General features: G+C 37.8%; 1 protein-coding gene across 11 annotated transcripts in view; it reads left to right on the top strand.

The window, feature by feature from the left end:
- The window catches only part of CNOT4 (CCR4-NOT transcription complex subunit 4), a 139,630-nt gene that overhangs the window by 113,294 nt on the left and 4,677 nt on the right, over nucleotides 1-21,659 (top strand). For 4 of the 11 annotated variants that reach the window (XM_023639750.2, XM_023639749.2, XM_070265885.1 and 1 more), the window contains one exon: nucleotides 221-1,433. The exons of the other annotated variants lie outside the window; for them this stretch is intronic. In XM_023639750.2, the coding sequence (XP_023495518.1) occupies nucleotides 221-321 (101 nt within the window). In that variant the 3' untranslated portion in view covers nucleotides 322-1,433. Of the gene's footprint in view, nucleotides 1-220; nucleotides 1,434-21,659 lie in introns of those variants that run through there. 11 annotated transcript variants of the gene reach the window in all.

Below are 21,659 nucleotides of genomic sequence, written 5' to 3'. Positions count from 1 at the left end.
GACATAGTTTTAAAATTAAGGGTGTGTTTAGAGTGTAACTACTTTCTAGGTACTTGTTAAGTGTATATTTTAAAATTCGTATCTTGTTTCACACCCAGATTCCAACCATTAAGCATGTATTTTATATAAGTATCAGTATTCCAAATATTGCAATCATTTTTAAAGGGACTGTTAACGAATCTAGTCACCCGTAACTAGACCATGACTGACTTTTCCACAGGGGAAGAAGAGGTGAAGGTTTCGACCATGCCACTGTCAGCCTCTTCCCATTCATTACAACAAGGACAGCAGCCTACAAGTCTCCACACTACTGTGGCCTGACAACAGACTGAGAGGAGAGGATTAGACTCTGGGGTGCTTGCATGGGCAACCGGATTTTTGCATGATTCTTTTCTGATTTTGCATTTAATGTATACACCCAGAAGAGCCAATATAAACGTTCCTCATGCCTACAACTAGAGTGTTACCTCATAGTTGCTGAAGCATTTCTTCATTAGGCCTTTAACACGAGTTATTAGCATAATCATTTTAGCATTGTTTCTCATGAGTGATACTATTTTTAACTCACACAAATAAACTTGTAGTACTAATTAAGATCCCGGATGTGATTAGCTAGACTTGTTCTTATTTTGGCTCTATTATTGAAAATATATAAGGGTAATGGTAGTTCCTTGTTTTCTGATTTGTAAAAATATGGTAATATCATAATATACTCATGCAAACTTTGACAATTAAGAAGATAATGTCTACTGCATTCTTTGAATACTTGAGAAGAAAGAATACATATAAAACAAACTTGGTGGTGTCATTTAATGCTCAGAAGGATGTTGTCAGCAATTGTTTTCAGTTGTATGGATTTATATCCTATATTATGCCTTACATGTCTAGAAACTGTTTTTGTTCTCTCTCATTTGCACATTTGCACTTTCTTTTTGAATGGTTGTTAATTATATAGACAGTTAAAAGATAATTATTATAGACTAAATTCAATATGATCTCTTTTCTAATGCACTGCCTAGTATACCAGGAAATGCCTCAGAAACAGACTTTCAAAGTACAGTTGATTTGTCAGAAACTTGAAGATGGGGTAAACATTATATGTGAGAAGCAACCATAGTGGTGCAACATTTTTATTGAACAAACAGTAGTTCTGTGGGATATCTGTTTGGAAATTTCATTGTTTAATAATTGAAATGTGACAATAAAACAACATTACAAGTACCTGATGAGAATCAGACTAAGGTGGAAGAGAAGAGATTGGGGATCTTCTAAAAGTAGGCCGTGTAAGTTGTCAGACCTAATTTTAGTTATCTCAGAAAATAGTGGAGTACTTTATTAGGACATGATGTGAAGTGATATTTTTGGGTAATACACAATTTCGTGAAATAGTTTTAAAACTGAAAATGTAATAAAATAAACTTAATTCAATCTGAGTGGTGGACAAAAGCTGATTCAGAAAACATGACCATATTCTACCTAAATTAAGCATGTGGGAAGAAAGGGGAAAGTCAGAGCTCCCCTTGATTTTTGAAATACAATTGTGATAAAAGATTTGCTTTAATTTGTTAAAAATATCAAAAAGGTAATGTAAATAACAAAGAAGGAAGCCTAGAGATTTAACGTAATAATAAACCACCTTATTAGGAGATGATACTTAATATCATGTTACAGTTGGAGTTTCCAGGGTTATCGCTGTATATAAAGTCTAATTACTTTGTATTAGATGTAATAAACCAAATTAAATGGCTTTGTCCTGAGGTATAGCAGGGTAAACTAAAATCTACTCTTAGATGTCCTTAGATTTGGTGGACTGACTGTAGAAACAGCTAGTAAACTAGCCATTTAAATTATTTTTGTGAAATTCTGCATAAATGACAATCTCTGGTTTCTATTTAGAAGTGACTTTAGGATAGCATTAAAAAAACGTTTAGAAAAGACAAATAAAATGTTGTAGACTTATTAGACAGAAGCCCTTTTTCATGGGTTAGTTATGGTTTCATTTTTACTGTAAGACCAAGACATCCACTTAATGTCTCCGGGGTGCTAAGGCTCCTGGGTTTTGTTGACAAACTCAAGGTCTCTGTAATGAGGCTTAGGAGCCCATAGCTTTCTCCAGCCTTCAGTGCAAGACTTTCATCGCCTGGATCTTCTTACGAAGATGTGAGAGGTGGTTAGCTCCCGTTTACTTACTTCTCTGCAATGAGAGATAAACAGCTGTTAAACGAGGCTTCTTTCCTGTGGTAGCTTTCTCATTCCTTTCTCAGTTTTAGCCAGTGCCCCAAAACTGCCAACATTGTTTGTCCAGACTTGCTAGAGCCCAGAACTGTCTCCCTGCCAGCTTCTCCCTCCCCACTTTCATACACACCACACACGAGGAAAATGCTTCTTGGGCAATTAGGCTTCAACTTATGTATTTTCACATAGACGAGCTAAAGATTGTCCTGTAAGTAACTTCATAATTCTGAGACCTTATAAGCCTGAGAATAATGAGCCTCATCATTTTGCTTACTGAATATTTCATATAGTATGGTTTTTTAAAAAAGTAGAGTCTTAAAATCATAGTCATAATTAATTATACTAAGGTAAAGAAGAAATTACACAACATGTAAAAGAAAGTACTGCTTCAGAAGCAAGCACATTGATCAAATGAAGTGATAGTAAAGAATGGGAAATTCTTAAAAGCTTCAAATTAGTTTTTGATAAATTCCTGCGTCATTGGTCAGACATCCTGCATGATGCACAAGGGAAACTTTATATGCTTTCTCATCTTTAACCTTTAAAAAGTGACTAGTCTGTTGCTTAAGTCAGGAATTTTTAACCTGGAGTCTAGAACTCTTGGATGTACTTGTAGAGTTATGAGGTTGTGTATGTACAGCTGTCCAGTTTTTCCTGGGGAGAAGATCCATAGTTACTAGATTTGTAAAGGGTTTGGTGAAACCCCCTAAGAAAATAAAAGTTAAGAACTGCTACTTTGAAATGCTTTTAGTGCCACTGTGGGAAATAGAGACCTAGACGGAATGATTTTAGTCATATGATGAATGTCAAGTGCTGCTTTATTTTTTAATACCATTCGAAATTATTTTCTGATTAATGATACTTTCCTTTTCATTCTACTTTTGCGTTTTGTTTTTCCAGGTGGTGCTTTTGTATATTCTCCCCTTATTTCAACAAAGCATTAATTAAATATTTTAGTGCCTAATCTCTGTTGTGACCTGAGCTAGGTCTTGAAGGATATAAATTTGAATAAAGTACAGACCCTATCACCAAGGATAACAATGTAGTCACAATTTTATTTGAAATTATTTCTATAAGGTCAGCTCTTGATATATTTTACCCATAAGAACAGCCATAGCAGTTCAGACTCATTTCATTATTCATTGCTCTGACAGTGGCAACAAAGGGTATTAAATACCGATACTTGAAATTTTTTAATGTATTATAATTTGGGGGAGCGAAAAAAATCTTAATAGGGAAGACATACCTTCATTGGTCTAATTTAAGTATTTCTCAGTTGTATGTGTACGCTCGTGTCTCCTACGCTTTAGGTAATGTCCTGGGAATTAAGTAGAACATTCTCTATGTATATGTTCTTTTAAAGAAAACAACTTTAATACATTGTGTCTGTGCACATTTTTACTGACGTGGCTCCTATTTGTATGGTATTCTAAGCACCTTCCAAACTGCTGGAGCTCTCTTCTGGTATGACACAGATCAATAGGAAGCTACTTCCACAGAGGCTTTTCTTCTTAAAGCCAGGAGAAGGAAATGAATTGCAAGTGCATTGAAATCTTACAAAATGAAGACCAGCATGTTATTTATGAATACGGAAAACCTGGGGGACATTTTATCCTCTGTTGAGTTGTAAGGTTTTGGATTCTTTTATTTCTTTGATCACGAAGTTTGCCCACATCTGCTTAGTTGGCTCTAAGATATGGATATCAAACACTGGAAACCAAAATAACTTGTAAAAAAGTTGTGAAGATGTGATAGCCCAAAACAATGATATATACGTTGTTTTCTACAAAATATAATCAAAGTCAAGCTAGCGTCAAACTATCTGGTGTCAAGCCAGTCTTTCTGCCCTTAGTGTTGTGTCTCTCTCCTCTCAGCCTTTTTATCTGAATGAATGCCTATTATGTTGTCTCCTTGTGCTGTGCTGAATAAATGACAGTAATATATGCAAGTATTCACACGTGAAATGTTTAGTGAACTAATCAGACACTATGCTGATACAAAAGTAAAAATGGGAGTTAGAGAAAGAAGGTTTTGTGAGCTGATTCAGAGAAAAGTTTCCTAAAAAATCTCAGGCTGTTTGATTTTGAAGGATGGCTGAAATTTAGATGATGGAAGAGGAAAATACAGTAAAGGGAACAGATTGAACCAAAAAGCAGAGACAGTTTTATTTCAGATTATTTCTATAAAGTCAGCTCTTGATATATTTTAACCATGGGAACCACAAGATTAGCAGGGTCTGTAGGGGCTGGGAGGAAAGGACGGTGAGGACATGGACTTGTCTGAAGTATACAGGTCATATAGGAAGGTGGGTAAGTGTGCAAAAGCTTTGAAAACTAGAATGAAGAGTTTAGTCCTTTTTTTTTTTTTTTTTAAGATTGGCACCTGCGCTCACATCTGTTGCCAGTCTTTTGTTTTCTTCTCCCCAAAGCCCCCTGGTACATAGTTGTATATTCTAGTTGTGAGTGCCTCTAGTTATGCTATGTGGGACGCCGCCTCAACATGATCTGATGAGCGGTGCCATGTCCACGCCCAGAATCCAAACCAGTGAAACCCTGGGCCGCTGAAGTGGAGTGCGCCAACTTAACCACTTAGCCATGGGGCCGGCCCCACGAGTTTAGTCTTGATGTGAATGTGGTCAATGGTAGGGAACTATAGGTTCTTGGGTAAAGATATAACTTCATTGTAGCATTTTATGAAGAATCGTTTAGTAATATGTTTGCTTGAAATTAGGACCAGTCAGAAAGCATTTCCAGTATGTTATTGCTGACCAGTGCAAATAAAACAGCCTGGACTAGAACAGTAATAGTAGGAATGGAGAAGAAATGATGAATTAGAAGTCAGAAAGGATGAGATCTAGGAAAGGCCTTTGGGTTTGGCTAGATCTCTGGTGACCTTTAAAAATGTAACTCTTAAAAAAAGGTACATATGGAAGCCAGATTCCTAGAATTCATGAGGAAATGTCAAGGATGTGGATGCAGCAGTCCTTGACTACTTACTTAAGACATTTGGCATCAAAGGGGAAGAGAAAAACCAGATGCTAACTAGATGGGTGGTAGATCTTGGAAGGCATTGCTTTAAGATAAGGGAGATACACAAATATTTAAAAGCAGAACCTGTAGAGGCAATTGAGAGGAAGACTTAGACAGTGCTGAAGAGAAGATAGGTGAATAGAGTAGGATAATGGATTTCTGTAGGAGCTGGGAGTAGAGTAGCTTCTGAGATGAGCTTCGGTTATGGGTTTAGCGTTAAAGATGTGGGAAATACCTTCCTGTGTTATTTATAAGAACAATCAGAACATCAAGGAGAGAGAATGTGAGATTAGAGAAAATGAGAGTGGATGAAGTGGCTCATATCAGTATTTACTGAATGCATATTGTGTGAGAATGGAGGTGAAAGAGTGGAATTGGGAGCCTGTTTAAAAAAGAGATTGATTAAATCTGTGAGAATAAGCCTAGAAGTACATCAGAAAGAAATTAAAGAATTGCCAAATAAAGATAAGGATTACATTTAAATGTTTTAGTGTTCAAATATATATGACTTTGTGTGTTCCTCTGGTTCAGTACAAAGCATCAGGAGGGGACAAAGCAAATCTTGAGAATTTCTTCAGAAGGTGAAGAAGAAAAGGACACAAAGCTATTCAAGAAGACAACCTAATTTTGTGCCCAAAGAAGAGTCCACTGAGGCAGGAAATGAACCGGTGGTGTGAATGTGTTGAAGGGAGTTCAGTGATTTTAGATTTTGATGAGGACAAAGAACAGGCATAGTGCTGTAAGGGAATGACAGATTAGAATACTGTGGTCAGTGTGATGACCACTCAGTGTTGAATGATGAGTGCGAACCAGAGAAAGGATGATAGAAAGATGTCTAATATTGGGGCTGCAGGTTGGAAAGAAGGCTAGCTTTCTAACCCCTATGGTCCCTTCTCTACCCACTTTGCCTCCAGTCCTTTATTGAGAGCAGGAGTCAGACTGTATCAGAGAGAATTGTAGAAAGCATGGTATTGCCTGGGAAATCCTGGGTCAGGTTTCCGTAAGTTGAGGATGATCCAAAGGAAAACGTCCCACAATGGAATAAACATTCCTTCCTCAAAGCACAGTAGGATGACGTGGAAGCAGAGTGAAGGGGAAGGCCTAGGAAAAGCCAGAGATGAGATTGGAGAGGAGTCAGTAAGCCCAGAGAGTGTGAGGGATTGGTAGACATGTTGCTTATGCTGGGAAGGATTTAGACAGGGAGCCGGTGTGGCATATGGTGAGTCTGGCAGTTGAGGAGCCCATATTATAGGTATGAGCTAGTTTCTCCCAAGCTCACACACGAACTGAAAAGAATAAGCGGTCCACCTGCATAGGGAAGGTATCCCTTCTTACTTAGTCAGACTAGGCCATTCTGCTTTATTTATATAACAAAGTGGAAATAAAAGCAGTAGATTGGTGAAGAGTAGAGAGAACTTAAGAATTTTATCACAGTAGGTTATGAAAATATCATGACAGTTTTCCCCAAAAGAGAATGTGCTGTGTGAATAGATACAAACCTACAAGTTATTGAACCAATCTACTCTGGTTCTTGTATTTTGTATGTTTAGAAGTGACCTTTAGGAAAAATTGCTGAAGAGGTAGTGCAATAGGGATGGAGATAGAGACCTAGATATATAGCATATTATAGCAAATATGCGTAGTTTGGAAGCACTAAATTTCCTGACGCTGAAGTATTTTTAGCCTCCCTGGACTTATTCCATATATGTCAGCTGAGATATCAACTGTGACATTTAAAAATGATAATGCTTCAAAATACAAGTATTTGCTCAAGAATACTGTGTTTGTGAGACCATGCTGCTGGATCGAGAAGCCACTGCTCCTTGGATCTCCTCACTGCTCTGTGATTTGCTGTTATGAGTAGTATTCTCAGCAACCTTAAATTGCTGGGCATACCGGCTTACAGCTTCTTTAATTAGAAGCTTTTTAAAGAATCCCTCTTGAGAAGTAAGATTTAATAAGGAGAATCGGCTCTCTTCCATGGTGTTTTATAGTGTCTACCCTGGGTTTGAGTTAGATAAAAATCTAGTTTACACCTGTTAGGTACCTAGAACTGAAGGCAAGCCTAAATAATCTAAGCTACTTGAGAATTAGACTGAAGTATCTAGAAGTTCCATGAAACAGCTGGAAATTGTTGTCCTTGACAGCCGATCTGTTTTCTCCAGATTCCTTCAGACCACCCTTCCAAAGGCAGCTATTGACTTGACTTTGTTCTTAGCCCACTTCACGTGTTATGGTTATTCTTAAGGTTCCTAGAAGTTCCAGTCTGACCCTGGACATACTGTGCTTAGAACAGTTTTGTCGTTCCTGCTACTGTTTGGTTCTCAGACCCACTATTCTGCTCTGTTACAAAGCAACACCCCAAAAGCGTTTTTCCCCTCTCCCTGTAATTTATAAAGTGTTTAAAGCACCCAGTACCTTTTTCAAAAAAGTTCAGGGTGAAATTCACATAACATACAATTAAGTACTATAAAGTGAACAATTCAGTGGCCCAGTACTGTTCTTTAATTCCCTCATTGTTAACATAGAAGAATAAATAACCCACTCCAGCTCATGAAGATTTTGGCCTGTTCCTTCTTGGAGCTGTGTGCTAATAGCTGCATCTAGACTCACTGTTCTACCCAGTAAAACCAAAAAGCAAATGTTAGATCTTAAAATATTCCATGCTTCTTCACAGCAGAATGATTTAAGCTTGTAGGTCAAGCAGCTTTTATACCCCATCCTCCAAAAAAGGCGTGGGGGAAAGGAATTGTAGGCAAGAGACCCTTAGGATACTTGCTTTCCTAAGTAGGTGCAATTGTTTGAAACAATCGTTGGAATAGTTTTGAAGTGGCAATAATAGTCTCTCTGTCTTCATGACATTTTATTGGCGTTATGTAAGAAAACGTTTGCTCAGCAAAGGTAAACTATAAGCCAGTCTCTCTGTGGGTGTGAAGTTGAATGTGCGCGCGCGCATGTGTGTTAATTTATATATAGTAATTTTCATTTAAATTCTACACTTAATGTAGCAGAGGAAAAAGTCTCAAGCCATCTTTCTGTGACTTTTCATCTATTTATTTCTGCTGTGTTGATTAATTCATGTGTTTAGGATACATGCTGTGTTTATATTCCATCTTTCTCTAAATATTGTTTTTGAAGAAATAAAGACCCTATTTAAATACAGCGAGGTTACAATACTGGTGCCCACCTCCCCCCGGTCATGTTTTATCTGAACAAATATTTGCATGGCTTTTTCTCATCAAGTTTCATTCCCACTGCTAAGCATGGATATGCATCCCATGTCACACTCTGGGAAAACTTAAGGATAGGATAATAAAAAAAACATTTTGTATTAGCATCATGAAATTTCAGAGCTATGAAATGTATAACATTGTCTTTAACAATCCTCCTTTTAAAGACTAAATAATGATAAACCAGGCTCAGAAAGATTGCAATTTGCCCATGATCACATTCTAACAACAATTTAAAGTTCTGTTAGCCCTCATCATCTGAATTTGCTTTCACACATGTAACTCAAGGAGAAAAAAACTTCAAGATTCAGAATATTTCTCTTTTCTAAACTTTGTTGTGTCTTTTGATTATTTTTTATTATTTTAACTTTGTTGACAGTTTGATTATTATAGTAGTTCTTGCAAGTTGGGTTTTCAGCTGTGAGTATCAGTACAAATAGTGAATTGAAGGCTTTCAAAGTGTCCATCTACTGGCAGCTGCCATCACAGATCCTGTAAATTGTCAAATCAGCCTTTGTTAAATGTGACCCAATGATCTTGGAGTAACTTTAGGAGGAGGAAAAATGTCACTGCAGGTACTCCTAATATAGACTTAAAATAATTACCAATGTCAGAACTAAGATAAAGAGTAAAACAGAGGTGGAAATAAATTTTTCCAGGATTTTTCTACAGTGCCAGAGAGCATCTTAAGGACCAACATGCATGACCACTAGACTGGTGACATCTCTTATACTACAGAATGAAAAAAAAAAATCATATAGTAATGGCACCAGCATATACTACACCCTCACTAAAGATCTGATCTCAGATTCATCTGTGAAGACCTGCTATACGCTACACCATGTAAAAAATAGCACATCTACTGATTTTTTATTCAAAGAGGTTGTTCTTTTCAGCATAATGAAACAGAGGGAAAGCTCCACAAGGATTTAAAGATGATAATACCATCACCATCTCCGAGAAGAAATACAGGAAAACTGACTGCAATCAAGTTTTGTAGCCTAGCGCTGTTTCCTAATATGGTGAGATCTTATCCCAAGGACTATGCTCGCATCTACAACTCTGTTATCAGTCTTACATACTGAAATGATATGTCTACGGAGCAGACTGTAGTGATCTGGAACATTACTGAGATGTTTTTAAACGTTGTCATTTTATATGTTAGCATTTGCAAGGAGACTGGTACCTGAAGCTGTTTATTTTTTCCTTTATTACACCTATAAACTGGGAATCCGGCTAATGATAAAGGAGGCCCTGGGTTATGCCTTCACCATCCAAGTAGGAAGATTTCTTATGGCCTTAAACTGAGTGTTGGGGTACATAACTCTTGTTCCACTGGTGTGTTCTCTATTGAAAATACAACTTTTTGGGACCAGCCCCATGGCGCAGTTAAGTTCCCACATTCCACTTTGGCGTCCTATGGTTTGCTGGTTCGCATCCTGGGTGCAGACGTGGTACTGCTTGGCACGCCATGCTGTGGCAGGCATTTCACATATAAAGTAGAGGAAGATGGGCATGGATGTTCGCTCAGGGCCAGTCTTCCTCAGCAAAAAAGAGGAGGATTGACAGCAGATGTTAGCTCAGGGCTAATCTTCCTCAAAAAAAAATTTATATATATATAACTTTTTATTTATGGTTATGGATTACTGATATATATGCCCTATCCTCTCCCCCCCTATTTAGGGTAAGAGATGCTACCAGGTATGTTGCTTTTTATTTCTAAACTGTTAACTTTCTCTAATTAACCTAACCATAGTCTCCCTCAGTCCCAGATAGGTGTAACATTTCTTGAGTTTTAGTGTAGTCACTGCTACTGGGTGTAAATTCTGAGACTTCACCTGTATTTTATATGGTAGGCGGTTGAAATGAAGCCTCCAAATAAGTAGACACAGCCCTGCAACCTTTGTTTTATAATACACTTATCAGGTTTTAATTCTTGCCCATCATGAGTCTTACTCTGATAGATTGTGCTTTCCTCTGTATCTAGTTTCTTTTTCTTTCTTTGGACAGAGATGAAATTATTTCTTTTTCCGTGTAGCTTACCACAATTAGAGGGGGGAATGTTTCGACTAGACTTTGATGTGCACTACGTGTATGATTTCACTATGAGATCCCTGACAGGCCTGGATTTTCCTTTTTCAAAGGAAAAAGCGCTCTCTCTGTCAGGCTGCTGAGTATTTACTCAGAGTCTCTATGATCACTTACTTCCCCAGTGACCACTCTGCTACCTTTCAGCTTATATCCTAACTGGCTCTTGATTTTAAGTGATCATATTCTTTCTTTTTCTCTTCTCTCTCTCATAAATCAAAACACAACGTTTAAACAGAAAGCATAGTCTGGGCTTTGGAGTAGATCAAGTAACAACCATTGCACTGTCAAATGTCAAATTGATAAAGATTTTTAACATTTTAAGACTGGCATCATTCACTTTTCCCAACTTCTTGGTTATTCTAGCTCTTTTAAAAATCATTTAATATTTCTAGACAATATGACTAAAATTCAGTATTTTATAAATATATGTGATTTTTAGTAGAATTAATTTTTTTCACTAAAATCTTAGTTCTAGTTCAGTATAAAGCTCCAGGATGTAATGAGATAATTGTTTTTTCTAATTTATATTTGAGAATGTATTCATCTGATCTTCCTTTCCTCTTTCCCTCCTGCCTTTCTTTTTTCTCAGTAAGACTCAACACTGATTAAGAATTGGTTCTGGCAATCTTTTCCAATTTCAACCCTAATCAATCATAGCTAAGGATGAACACTTAAATATATATTTTAAATGATTTTTAAACTAAGGTCCCTTAGTGCACTGGTAGTAAGCATGTAAGTGTCATCAGGATCTTTTGAAATGCTATCCTGCATAGGGTATTATCTTTTGTAGGTCTGGAAAGGGTGCATTCTTATTAGGACTAATTCTTTTTAAATGGAGGCATCATTTGAAAATTGAAAGCAAAAAGTTTTTTATTTTCCCTAGAATGTGAATAAATGGTAGGGAGCAAGAAAAAGCAAAATAGGCTTATGTTTTAAAATCATATATTTCACGTAGCTAAAATAGTTAAAATTCAAAATATACATGCTTGGGGCTGACCTGGTGGCTCAGCGGTTAGGTGCGCATGTTCTGCTTCGGTGGCCCGGGGTTCGCTGGTTCGGATCCCGGCTGCGGACACGGCACCGCTTGATAAGCCATGCTGTGGTAGGCGTCCCGCATATAAAATAGAGGAAGATGGGCATGGACGTTAGTTCAGGGCCAGCCTTCCTCAGCAAAAAGAGGAGGATTGGCGGCAGATGTTACCTCAGGGCTAATCTTAATCAAGGAAAAAAAAATATATATATATGCTTATTTTTAAAATGAAATATTTCTTTATAAAACAATCTCAAAATAATCTTTAACAGATATCTCTTGGTTTGGGTAAAGAGTACAATGAGAAAGAACTCTTAAAGCTGTATGCTTGGTTTGTTGGGTTGGAACTGTTTGTCACCACGACTATATCCATATCTGTTTCATTTAGTTTTAGTATAAAATAATGCAGAAGTTACTTCATTTACTGAAACAATTTTTTTCTGAAAGTAAGAAATAAAGGAAATTATTGTTTTAATGCCTAAAAAGATGCTTTCTAAAAATGAATCTCATAGCTAGGTTATGAAGAATCAATTAAGTAATCAATTAAAATAATGTTCCAAAGCATAGGTAATTTTAGTCATCGTCTTTGCAAGCTTTTTGTGACTTTGATTTAAACCTTAAGATTAGGAGCCATCTTTAGAAAAAGATGAGACTAACTGGTCTTCACTGTTGAAACAAAAGTGGGCTGTGTAATATAATGGAATTAAAAAAATGGGTTTAGGGCCAGCCCTGGTGGCCTCCTGGTTAAGTTCAGCGTGCTCCACTTCAGCAGCCCAGGTTCAATTCCCAGGCCTGGACCTATACTGCTGTGTTAGTGGCCATGCTGTGCTGGTGGCCCACATACTAAAAAATAGGGGAAGACTAGCATGGATGTTAGCTCAGGGCGAATCTTCCTCAGCAAGAAATGAAAATGGGTTTAGTATTTGTAATAACTTTTAGAAAATTTGGAAATCTTTTAATTTGGAAAATTATGAACATTAGAAATCTTGGGAATTTCAGTGGATACATAACCATATGGGGATTTGCTGCATAGGCAGCAAAATGCTTTGGTCTGAACACAAGCCTGAAGAGGAATTTATACCCCAATAAAAATGTTTTATTGGAATTAAACAATCAAAAGCTATTTCTGACTTTGTTCAGAGTGGGCAGCCTCTGGTGATCCACTAAAGAAATAGAAGAACGAGCAGAACAGCATGACTTTTAGGAGGCTGCTGCATAATGTTAATAGCATCAAGCTCCAGAGAAAATGATACAAAGTAGATACTTAATAATTGTTTCTTGAATGAAAACTAATAGTTGAGAGAGCGATGTTAGTGTCTGATTCCTTCTGGAGGCCTGCAAAGCCTGCATCTGCTTTGTGTTACATCTGAATCTTTGGAAGCATTTAATCAGATTCATTTGCACATGAATTACAACTTACCTCTTGGTTGTCCTGTGGCATTCACTGTTAAGATTCCCTTCACCACTCCATGAGCGGTCTTTTTCTTCTGTCGTCTTTACCTCTGAACTCTGGAAACCTCAGCTCTCGACTTTTCCTTATTTTCCCAAGACTACTACCCCCCCAACACACACTTTTCATCTAATAACCCTTTTCTTACCTCCAGTTTCTCACTTGTGATACTCACAAATCTGTGTATATATGTAAACATTGGTATATCTTCCCCTAACACAGAGACACATAAAACATCATTCAGAAATTTTCTATGAAATACCTTTTTTCCCCTAACTCTCTGAGGGTAACGATGAGCTGTTTTGGGAGGTTAATGTTTTCTTAAGTAGGGAGCTCTCTTTAGGGCAATTTGTAGTTGTTAAAGCATTTTTTCCTCTTGGTTAAGCCAAAATTTTTTTCCCACTTATTCTTCATGTCAAGCATGTGAAGGCAGTTACCACTTGTTTGGTAACCTCTAGATCCTTAGTTCTTTCAGCCATACTACACTTAACATGATTTCTAGTTCCTCTGTAGTCCAGTTCTCCTCAACACATATTTAGACTTGACAATGAATGCCTTTCTTAAAATATGAGGCTCACACTTTACTATAATAATCCAGATGTGATCAGATAATCTACTTTTTCATTAACTCTATTCTTATTACTAATATTTGTATATTCCTTACAGTTAACCAGAGCCCTTTTATAGAAATATCCTGTGCAGTAGGTAGTATCCCCATTTTGTAAATGAGGAAACTGAGGCTCAGAGTAGTTATTATTTATGATTTTCTCAGTGTCATAATTGCTGATGTAGACATTGCAGATCTATTTATGTGGTCTTAATGTTACCTTCTTAGAGGTTCCATTACCCAGTTGTCACATCAGGTTTGATTTAAGCCTGTTAAGTAAAACCATTAGAGCTTTTTTCATCCACCTGACTGTTTAGTTCGATCTCTTCCATCCTGTGCTTTCCTAACGCATTTTCAAAAATCTGAATGTATATCTGTTAAATTTGATGTATTTATATTGGTGTAGAGTATATCCTCTTTGTATATCACCATCTTACAAGTTTGTCTTATGAAAGAACTGTGATTATAAAGTGATAGATAAACATTATTAGTAACATTATTAATGTCATTTGTGTGAGGAATTTAAATTTAAGAATAGTTGTCGTATGAATTATTGATACTCTCATCTCTAGAATTTGCTCTCCATTTACATATTTAAATTAAATTTGTGAGTCTTGTTACTATAATAAAAAGCATAGAGTCAAAGTTAAGCCAGGCAGGGGGCCAGCCCTGCGGCCATGGTTAAGTTAGTGCACTCTGCTTCGGTGGCCCAGGGTTTCGCTGGTGCGGATCCTGGGTGCGGACGTGGCACAGCTCGTCAGGCCGCACTCAGGCAGTGTCCCACATGCCACAACTAGAAGGACTCACAACTAAAATATACAACTGTGTACTGGGGGCATTTGGGTGGAAAAAAGCAGGAAAAAAAAAAAAGGAAGATTGGCAACAGTCTTTAAAAAAGACTGGCTCAGGTGCCAGTCTTTAAAAAAAAAAAGTTAAGCCAGGCAGTATCTGAGAAACTTTTAGGCCGACATACAGTATCTTGAGTTCTGTGAAAACTCATCTAAACACTGCTGTTATCCATGCTGTACTTTACCATCTTATTCCAAAAGGTTGCCATCAGAGAACTTGACCAGAAACTGCTGAATTCAGGATATATTATACTTATGACATCCTAGAAAGTCTATCCAAAGAATAAATTACTTTTATGTGATTGATTCTATGGAAATGCCTTTTGACTCTCATTGGTCACTCTACTCCATTTGTTTTATGGGATTGATGTGTCAGTGGCATGGGAATGGAGCTAAGTGCAAAGTCTTTGGATTTGGGCCGGCAACAGAAGAGGGAAGGAAATGGACCGTAGAATATAGAAAGAGGACGTTTCCAATGGAAAACAGGTGTCAGTAGAAGCTGCCTACAGGACTACTTGTTCCGCTTCAAAATTAAACTTCCTGTGTATTTCAACTGGAAAGGAGCTGAGGTTCTAAGCCAAAATGCTACATGTAATTTCCCATGAAAAATGCCCCCAGACACAAGCAATAGGGCAGTGCTTTTAAACCTGTCATATTCATTTCTAGAGAAATTGTCCGGCTCCTAATCTGTGTGAGAATTTTCCCAAGAACTAATTATAAGTATGTAGCTTCTAGAGTGTGCCATTTCCTCCTTTGCTGGCACTTCTCTTAACAGTGGTTTTGGGATCACATCTGTGAGGATTAATACCTGCTATAGAATTCATTTTGCACCTTGAGAATTCATTTTGCACCTAGAGATTTTAAACTCATTTAAATTGGATAGAGCTTCCTTTACTGTCTTTGCATCTCTATGGACGTCGTCTTCTCCACATCTCCGTTCTCTTCTCCACATTGCTTAATCTGTGCTTTCTGGCTTGAGGATCATGCTGTTTTAAAAAGAAAATGGAAGGAAGCGTAATGACTACGGAACTACATAGCTCGCTCTCCTCTCGGGGCTTAACATTATGACATCAGGCTGAGCGGTGGCTTTTCCTAATTTTCTCCTATTCCAAACTTAGCTTTTTCTGGCCTCCAGCATTTTTCACAAGCCTCGGATCGTTATGAATTCTGATTCAAATCCTCAAGGATCATGATACTCTTACACACAGGTGGGTTGTGTACCTCCATCCATCTTTTCTAAATTTCTTTTTAAATCTAATCCAATGAAATGCTCTCCATGCAACAACTGGTTTCTTTAGATTTCTTCCCAGTTTCTTTTCCTTATTAGAATTATTTATTGTTGCATAGTCAAAATGTGATATTTTGGCATTTTTGGTGACCTGTGAATCACTACCCTATATAACCGTGGGACTACCCTGACCCATCCTTCTTTTGACCTTTTTTGGAAAGCTGTTTTCTCAAAAAACCTAGAAGCAACTGTTCAGGGCTGTTCATTTAGGAAACATTAAATATCTCTTGAAGTTCAGGTTCAGGAACTGTTCACTGTATGCAAAGAGGATTAAATCAAGGGCCCTTTTCTGGAGGAACTCGCAGTCTAGTAGAAAAAACTAACAAGTGAACAGGTGATTGCAGTACACCGTGGTAGTTTCAAAAATCGCCAGGATGCCAGCCCTCTAAGCACTCAAGTCTAGTTATTCTCGGTCCTTGCTTCTGTAATCCTAAAATTATGTTGCATACTCTTAGGGCTTCTATTATGTTCTCAATAGCCCACCAGTTCTTTTTTGGTCAGAAGTCCACAATAAAAGTTTCCCTCCTTGTTTCCAGCTTGGGAAAGAGAGATGGTCAGGAAGTGAATTTTATCAGGTTTATTTTCTTCTAGCAGATTTAGACCTCAGAGATCTTAGGGTGGCGGACACCCTCCATGTCTCTGCAGTTTATATTTTGTTTTGGTGAAATCCTGTTCCGGTCATCTCTGTATTCTCTCCCGGGTGGTAAGCTCCCTTGATCGTCCTTGGATCTCCTCACAGCCCTTTGTTCACAGTCAGGGCTCAGTTTTATGCTTTCCTTCCAATTTCAGATTTTATGGATTTCTTATATTGGATTTTTGTCCTCCCATGTCATTTAGCTCGGTTGCTTGTATTTTCTGGTCCAGGTTCCAGCTAATCCAGTCTATAATGCTTCTAAGAATGTATTTATCTTTTGCATTAAATTTTAAGTTTACTTTTTCCTCATTCTTTACATAGCTTTATGTGTAGACATCTTTCCATTGAATATTTTTCCCTGTTGTTGTTCTTTTTTTAATAGATTGTTTCCTTAGATCCTTCGTAAAGCAAACATCTAGAGATTTTCCTAGTTCTCATTAGATGATGAGATTCTCTCCTAAAACAGACTTGTAGATCTTTCTAGGAAGATTCTAGAAGAGAAAGGCACACATTGTACGAAACACATCTACTTATATTTTGAAGTGTTCCTACCGTATTTTATGGTTAGCTGCTCTCTGTTCTGTATGGAATGCCCTTTCCCTCTTCCACGTCAACTTCTCTTCCTCTGAGCTTCACTAGTCACCATTTATTCTGCACGCGGAATGAAAGAATTGTTCATTTTCTTCTTTATGCCCCACAGGGCTTTGTTCATACCAGAACAGCGTTTACTATCACATAGTGTAGTTATTTAAACTTGTCTGTGTCCCCCTTCTCTTGGCCCATGACTCCTGCCAGGACAAGGACTGGTTGGTGGTGTGCTTGGTGGTGGGAACAAATGCTTTGGAGCCAGGCTGGGTTTGATTAGTGACTTCAGCACTTTTTCACTGTCTAACCTTGGGCAAATTCTTTAACATGCCAGAGCCTGCTTAGTCTCCTCATGTGTAAAATGAAGCGACTACTTGGCTCTTTGGATTGTTGGTACTAAAGTAATCAAGTAGGTGAAGTGCATAGTGAGTGGATGAGTAGTGTCTAGAGTAGAAAAATGGATGGACTATGAGCTAGTAGACTTGTTTACCATCCTGTGCAAGTCTGTAAGAAGTCTACTAGAGTAGCTTTTTAAAAAAGCATTCCTTATTTAAGTAAATTAATTTGGTGCATTGTATTTTAGAAATTATATTTGCGTGTATTTTGGCATTTCAAGCACTATTGAAAACATAGCATCTTAGTGACTCCTTTCCCTTGGTTTACATGCAGAGAAGCCTTTTAGAGCCCAGAGCTTATTGATTCCTGCTTTCAGAAAGATTTGCATCTCTTTGGAGAGAAAGATTTGATTCATAGCATGATACAGATATGAATTAAACAGAGTTTTTTTGGGAAAGTGATTTTCCAGCTTCTCTCAAGTTGAATCTTTGATTGAGCAGGTGTGTTGAAGCACGTCAAGTTTCTAAGACACTGAGCTACGTGCTGAAGAATGTAGGAAATAGCCCTTTCAGGCCTTTCAGTAGAGTTGTGAGAGAGAAAGTGTGAGTACACGAAAGGTAAACAGTAACTCCAGTGGATGGCACAGCACAAGTTTGCTGCCAAATGAATGTGTTTCAGACCACAAGTGCCGTCATCTAGAATGATCTGAGTGGAAGAGAAAAGACAGACTTTTAGAAGATTTAGTAAAAATTAATTGAAGAGATCAGGAAGGCATTCCAGACAAAGAGAAAGGCAGGAAAGAAGAGGCCAGAAAGATCCTCACAGCCTCTCTTCCTGTTCGTGTTGTTTCTGCTACTTTCTACTAGTGGCAGTAAACTTTGTGTTTTGTTCTTACTTCGTTGAAGGTCTTCTGTTCTCAGAACTCTTTGATTTGAGTTCTTAGAATTTTTCTCTTAGTTTCATCTCTACTTTCAGATCGATTATACCCTTTAGTTTTTGTCTTTGCCCCAGCAAGTCTGCCCTGCAGTACTGATCTATCTTGCTTTACAAGGAGCATAATCCTAGAAATTTGAGTGTTAGTTCTTTTTGTTTAAACAGAATAACATTTTTTCATAAATTAATTTGATAAATCTGTTTGAAAGAATTCATTCGTAAAGTATTTTCCCTTCAAATTTTGGTTAATAAATTGAGATGATTTTGGTAGCTGTACTACAGTACAGCATGGCTATATCATGAAGGCCTCTTTCAAAATCCAATAAGAGAAATTTTGTGTGCTCTTTAAAGTTTGGTTTAACATTGTAAGACAAGCATAATCCATTTATATTTGAGCTGCTTAGAGATATGTGGTTGAAGTTTGAGAAAGTTTAGCTTTCTTAAAATCATGCAGTGGTGGAGATGGACTCCATCCCCAAGCTGATAGGAAATGGTATAAATCAGGGCAAGGTGACGGTGTGTGAGAGGGGTGTAGTGGCTGAGACAGGCTGTACGCCATGTCCTTCTAAAAATGCGTGAAGGTTTGAGGCTCTTAACTGGCAAGGGGTAACCATAATGGGAACTAGATTTCTGATGTACAACTACTTGTACTGACAGAGATTTGTTGCACTAAGTAACCTAAACACTGGAGGGAGCCTCTGACTTTGAAATGTAAAGGACAGCAGTGAAGAAAAGGAAAATGAAAGCTCTTTAGAAAACAAGTTCAAGTTGCAGGTTGAGGCTTTGGGGAGTAGCCATTAGATAAGGCTTAAAAACTGAAGAGTAGAATAAACTCTTTTAGGAATATTTTGTGACTGGGACTTTCAGTGACTGCTACGCAGTTGGGGGTGTGTTTGACCGCTAACAGAGAAATCTAACTTGAAATAAGAGGGCTCTGGCCCTCGGGCTGCAGTGGAGAATGGAGTAGCCTAAGGATCGGGGCTGAATATATGTGGGCCAGCTGTCCCCGCCCAAACGTGACAGTAGAGAATGGTGGATTGTGCATTTAGTTGCATCTAGCTAGTTTAATTAATAAGGCCTATGTGTTTATTATTTAATGAAAAGACCGTGAGGAGGGGGAACCCAAAAGAAGGTAGAGGCAAGAATTCCAAGAAGAGACAGAAAACCCTGACCTGGTGGTACAAATTGTATTAGAGGAAAAAAATACTTGGAATAACTGTTTGTTTTAGAATTCCTCTTAAATGTGTTTTTTCTTACCACGTTATCATTATAAGAAGATCTTCTGTCTTCACTCTTCACAGCAAATCTTGTTTGTGAAAGGCAGTCTTACTTGGTACCCTAATGTGTGAAACATGATGGGGGGATGTGTGTCCTAGTGCCCTGGCCCCTCAGCTTCCTCCCCAGTAGCTCCTGAGATGGTTTTGCAGTCTGTGAAACCAACCTGAAAATCATTCTTTCAGGTGAAGATTTTATGTAAACCAGAAAAACCCAATGGCTCGCACCAGTGACAACTTACCCTAAGGAGGAAGTTTTCCTACATTTTGCTTATCTGTATTTTTGCATTTCATAATAATTATCATATTCCAGTTAATCTGAGGAACGGAAAGCAAAGAAGCCCACTTTGGCGGCTATAATACTGTGTGCTCTTCTCTAAGCCCTTCATCTTTTCCTGTTTTATGATTTTCTATAAAAGGTCTGATATCAGAACACAGCTTAATTTTATCTCGGAATATAGTAGTCGCTTGTAAAACATGTCTCTCTTTATACTCCCTAGTAAGTAGTTGGACTAGTCTAGTGTTATGTAGAAATACCAAAGACAGTTTCAACCTGTCATGGGTTTTTCAGGCTCAGGGAGTCTGTGTAGTAACCAAACAACTCATGAATGAATGACTGCTACTCCTCTTCACCCACCAACACGTTCCCACACCTGTGCCTAACTTACCTGTTTACTAAATTTTTATAGTGTTTATTAATTATTACAACCTTGTGACATTTGTTCTGTTGCTTTTTCAGATTGTAGTTGTTGGACTTTTCACGTATTTGCTTTGTCTCACCATCTACACTATAAGGTCCTTGAGAACAGGAGTCATGGTTTAAGTGCTTTGTTCTCCTTGCACACTGTAGGCACTCAGTGAATAGTTGCCTTGACTTTTATCTTGACAGTGTTAACACATGCATTTTATACTAATTTTTGTTGTTACTGAAAATTAGGTTTGTCAACTTGCTCAGTGTGTGATGATCAACTTGTTATGGACTGAGTATTAGGCTACCAGGAAGCTGGTAGAATTGTAACCGTCATTTCTTCCTTAATAAAAGGCTTTCTGAGCCAGGTAAACTGAACGTATACTGATACTTCTTACACATGGAATGTGGGAGTGTGGTGTGTGGCATCTTGACAGTACTTTAAATCCTGTCTCTGAGTTCTACACTGAAAAATAAAACTACTACGAACAACTTGACCTGCTCTTCTGCCCTCAAATTATTTAGAACTGAAATAGTGTTGTGTTGTACAATATTTGTATAAATTAAAATTAGTTTTTTTAACATCATGAAACATTTAAACATATTAGCAGTCCTTTAAAAATATGCAGTGCTTCCCTAACATTATACTACTACTAATTAAATGCCTGAAAAACAAAATTAATATCATATCTTGTCTTTGCAGTATTTTGGTTTTGCGAAGGCTTATTAGTTAGATTGACACACATTGCCTCTGCGAGAGTGCTGGGTGTTATCCCTGCGTTCCTAGGAGGAGACTGTTGTGCACAGAGCCAGTTTCTGGCAAGTGAGAAATCCTCTGCCTGGGCTTTTCGGAAAGTTTACTCTCTGTTCAGTATTGAGTACGAGAGACAAAGGTTGTTCTTAGGCATTTATCAAGTAGTAAATGGCCTTCAAATTGTTTTCCCTTCTCTTATTTTAGTTTATCCTTACGAGAGAGAAAGGCAGATGTTATTGCCACGTAAGAAGTAGGGTCCTGGGATATTAAGAGACTTATCTATATGCCTACAGTTATGTTAATTACCAGTGTGGAGCTGCCTTATACAGCAAGTCCGCCATTTTCAGCCCAGTGTTTTCTCCATTAGATCTTCTGACTTGTACATGTTGAATTGTCCTCCAGTGTGAAGTCATATATAAATAAAAGGAAATCAAGTTGCATCAAGTTGAGTCCAGTGGTCAAAGACCTGGTACTATTTTAAAGGGAAATATGTACTGCAGTGGGCTTATTTAGAGCCCTAGAACAAAGGAATTATCTTCATTTGTGTCAGTGGTTCTCAACCAGGGACGATTTTGCTCCCACAGGAATCTTTTGGCAATGTCTGGAGACATTTTTGATTGTCAAAACTAGAGGGGTGTGTGTGTGCG

Source organism: Equus caballus, chromosome 4, assembly GCF_041296265.1.
Source record: "Equus caballus isolate H_3958 breed thoroughbred chromosome 4, TB-T2T, whole genome shotgun sequence".
Lineage (NCBI taxonomy): Eukaryota > Metazoa > Chordata > Mammalia > Perissodactyla > Equidae > Equus > Equus caballus.
This window is presented reverse-complemented; position numbering and strand designations above follow the sequence as displayed.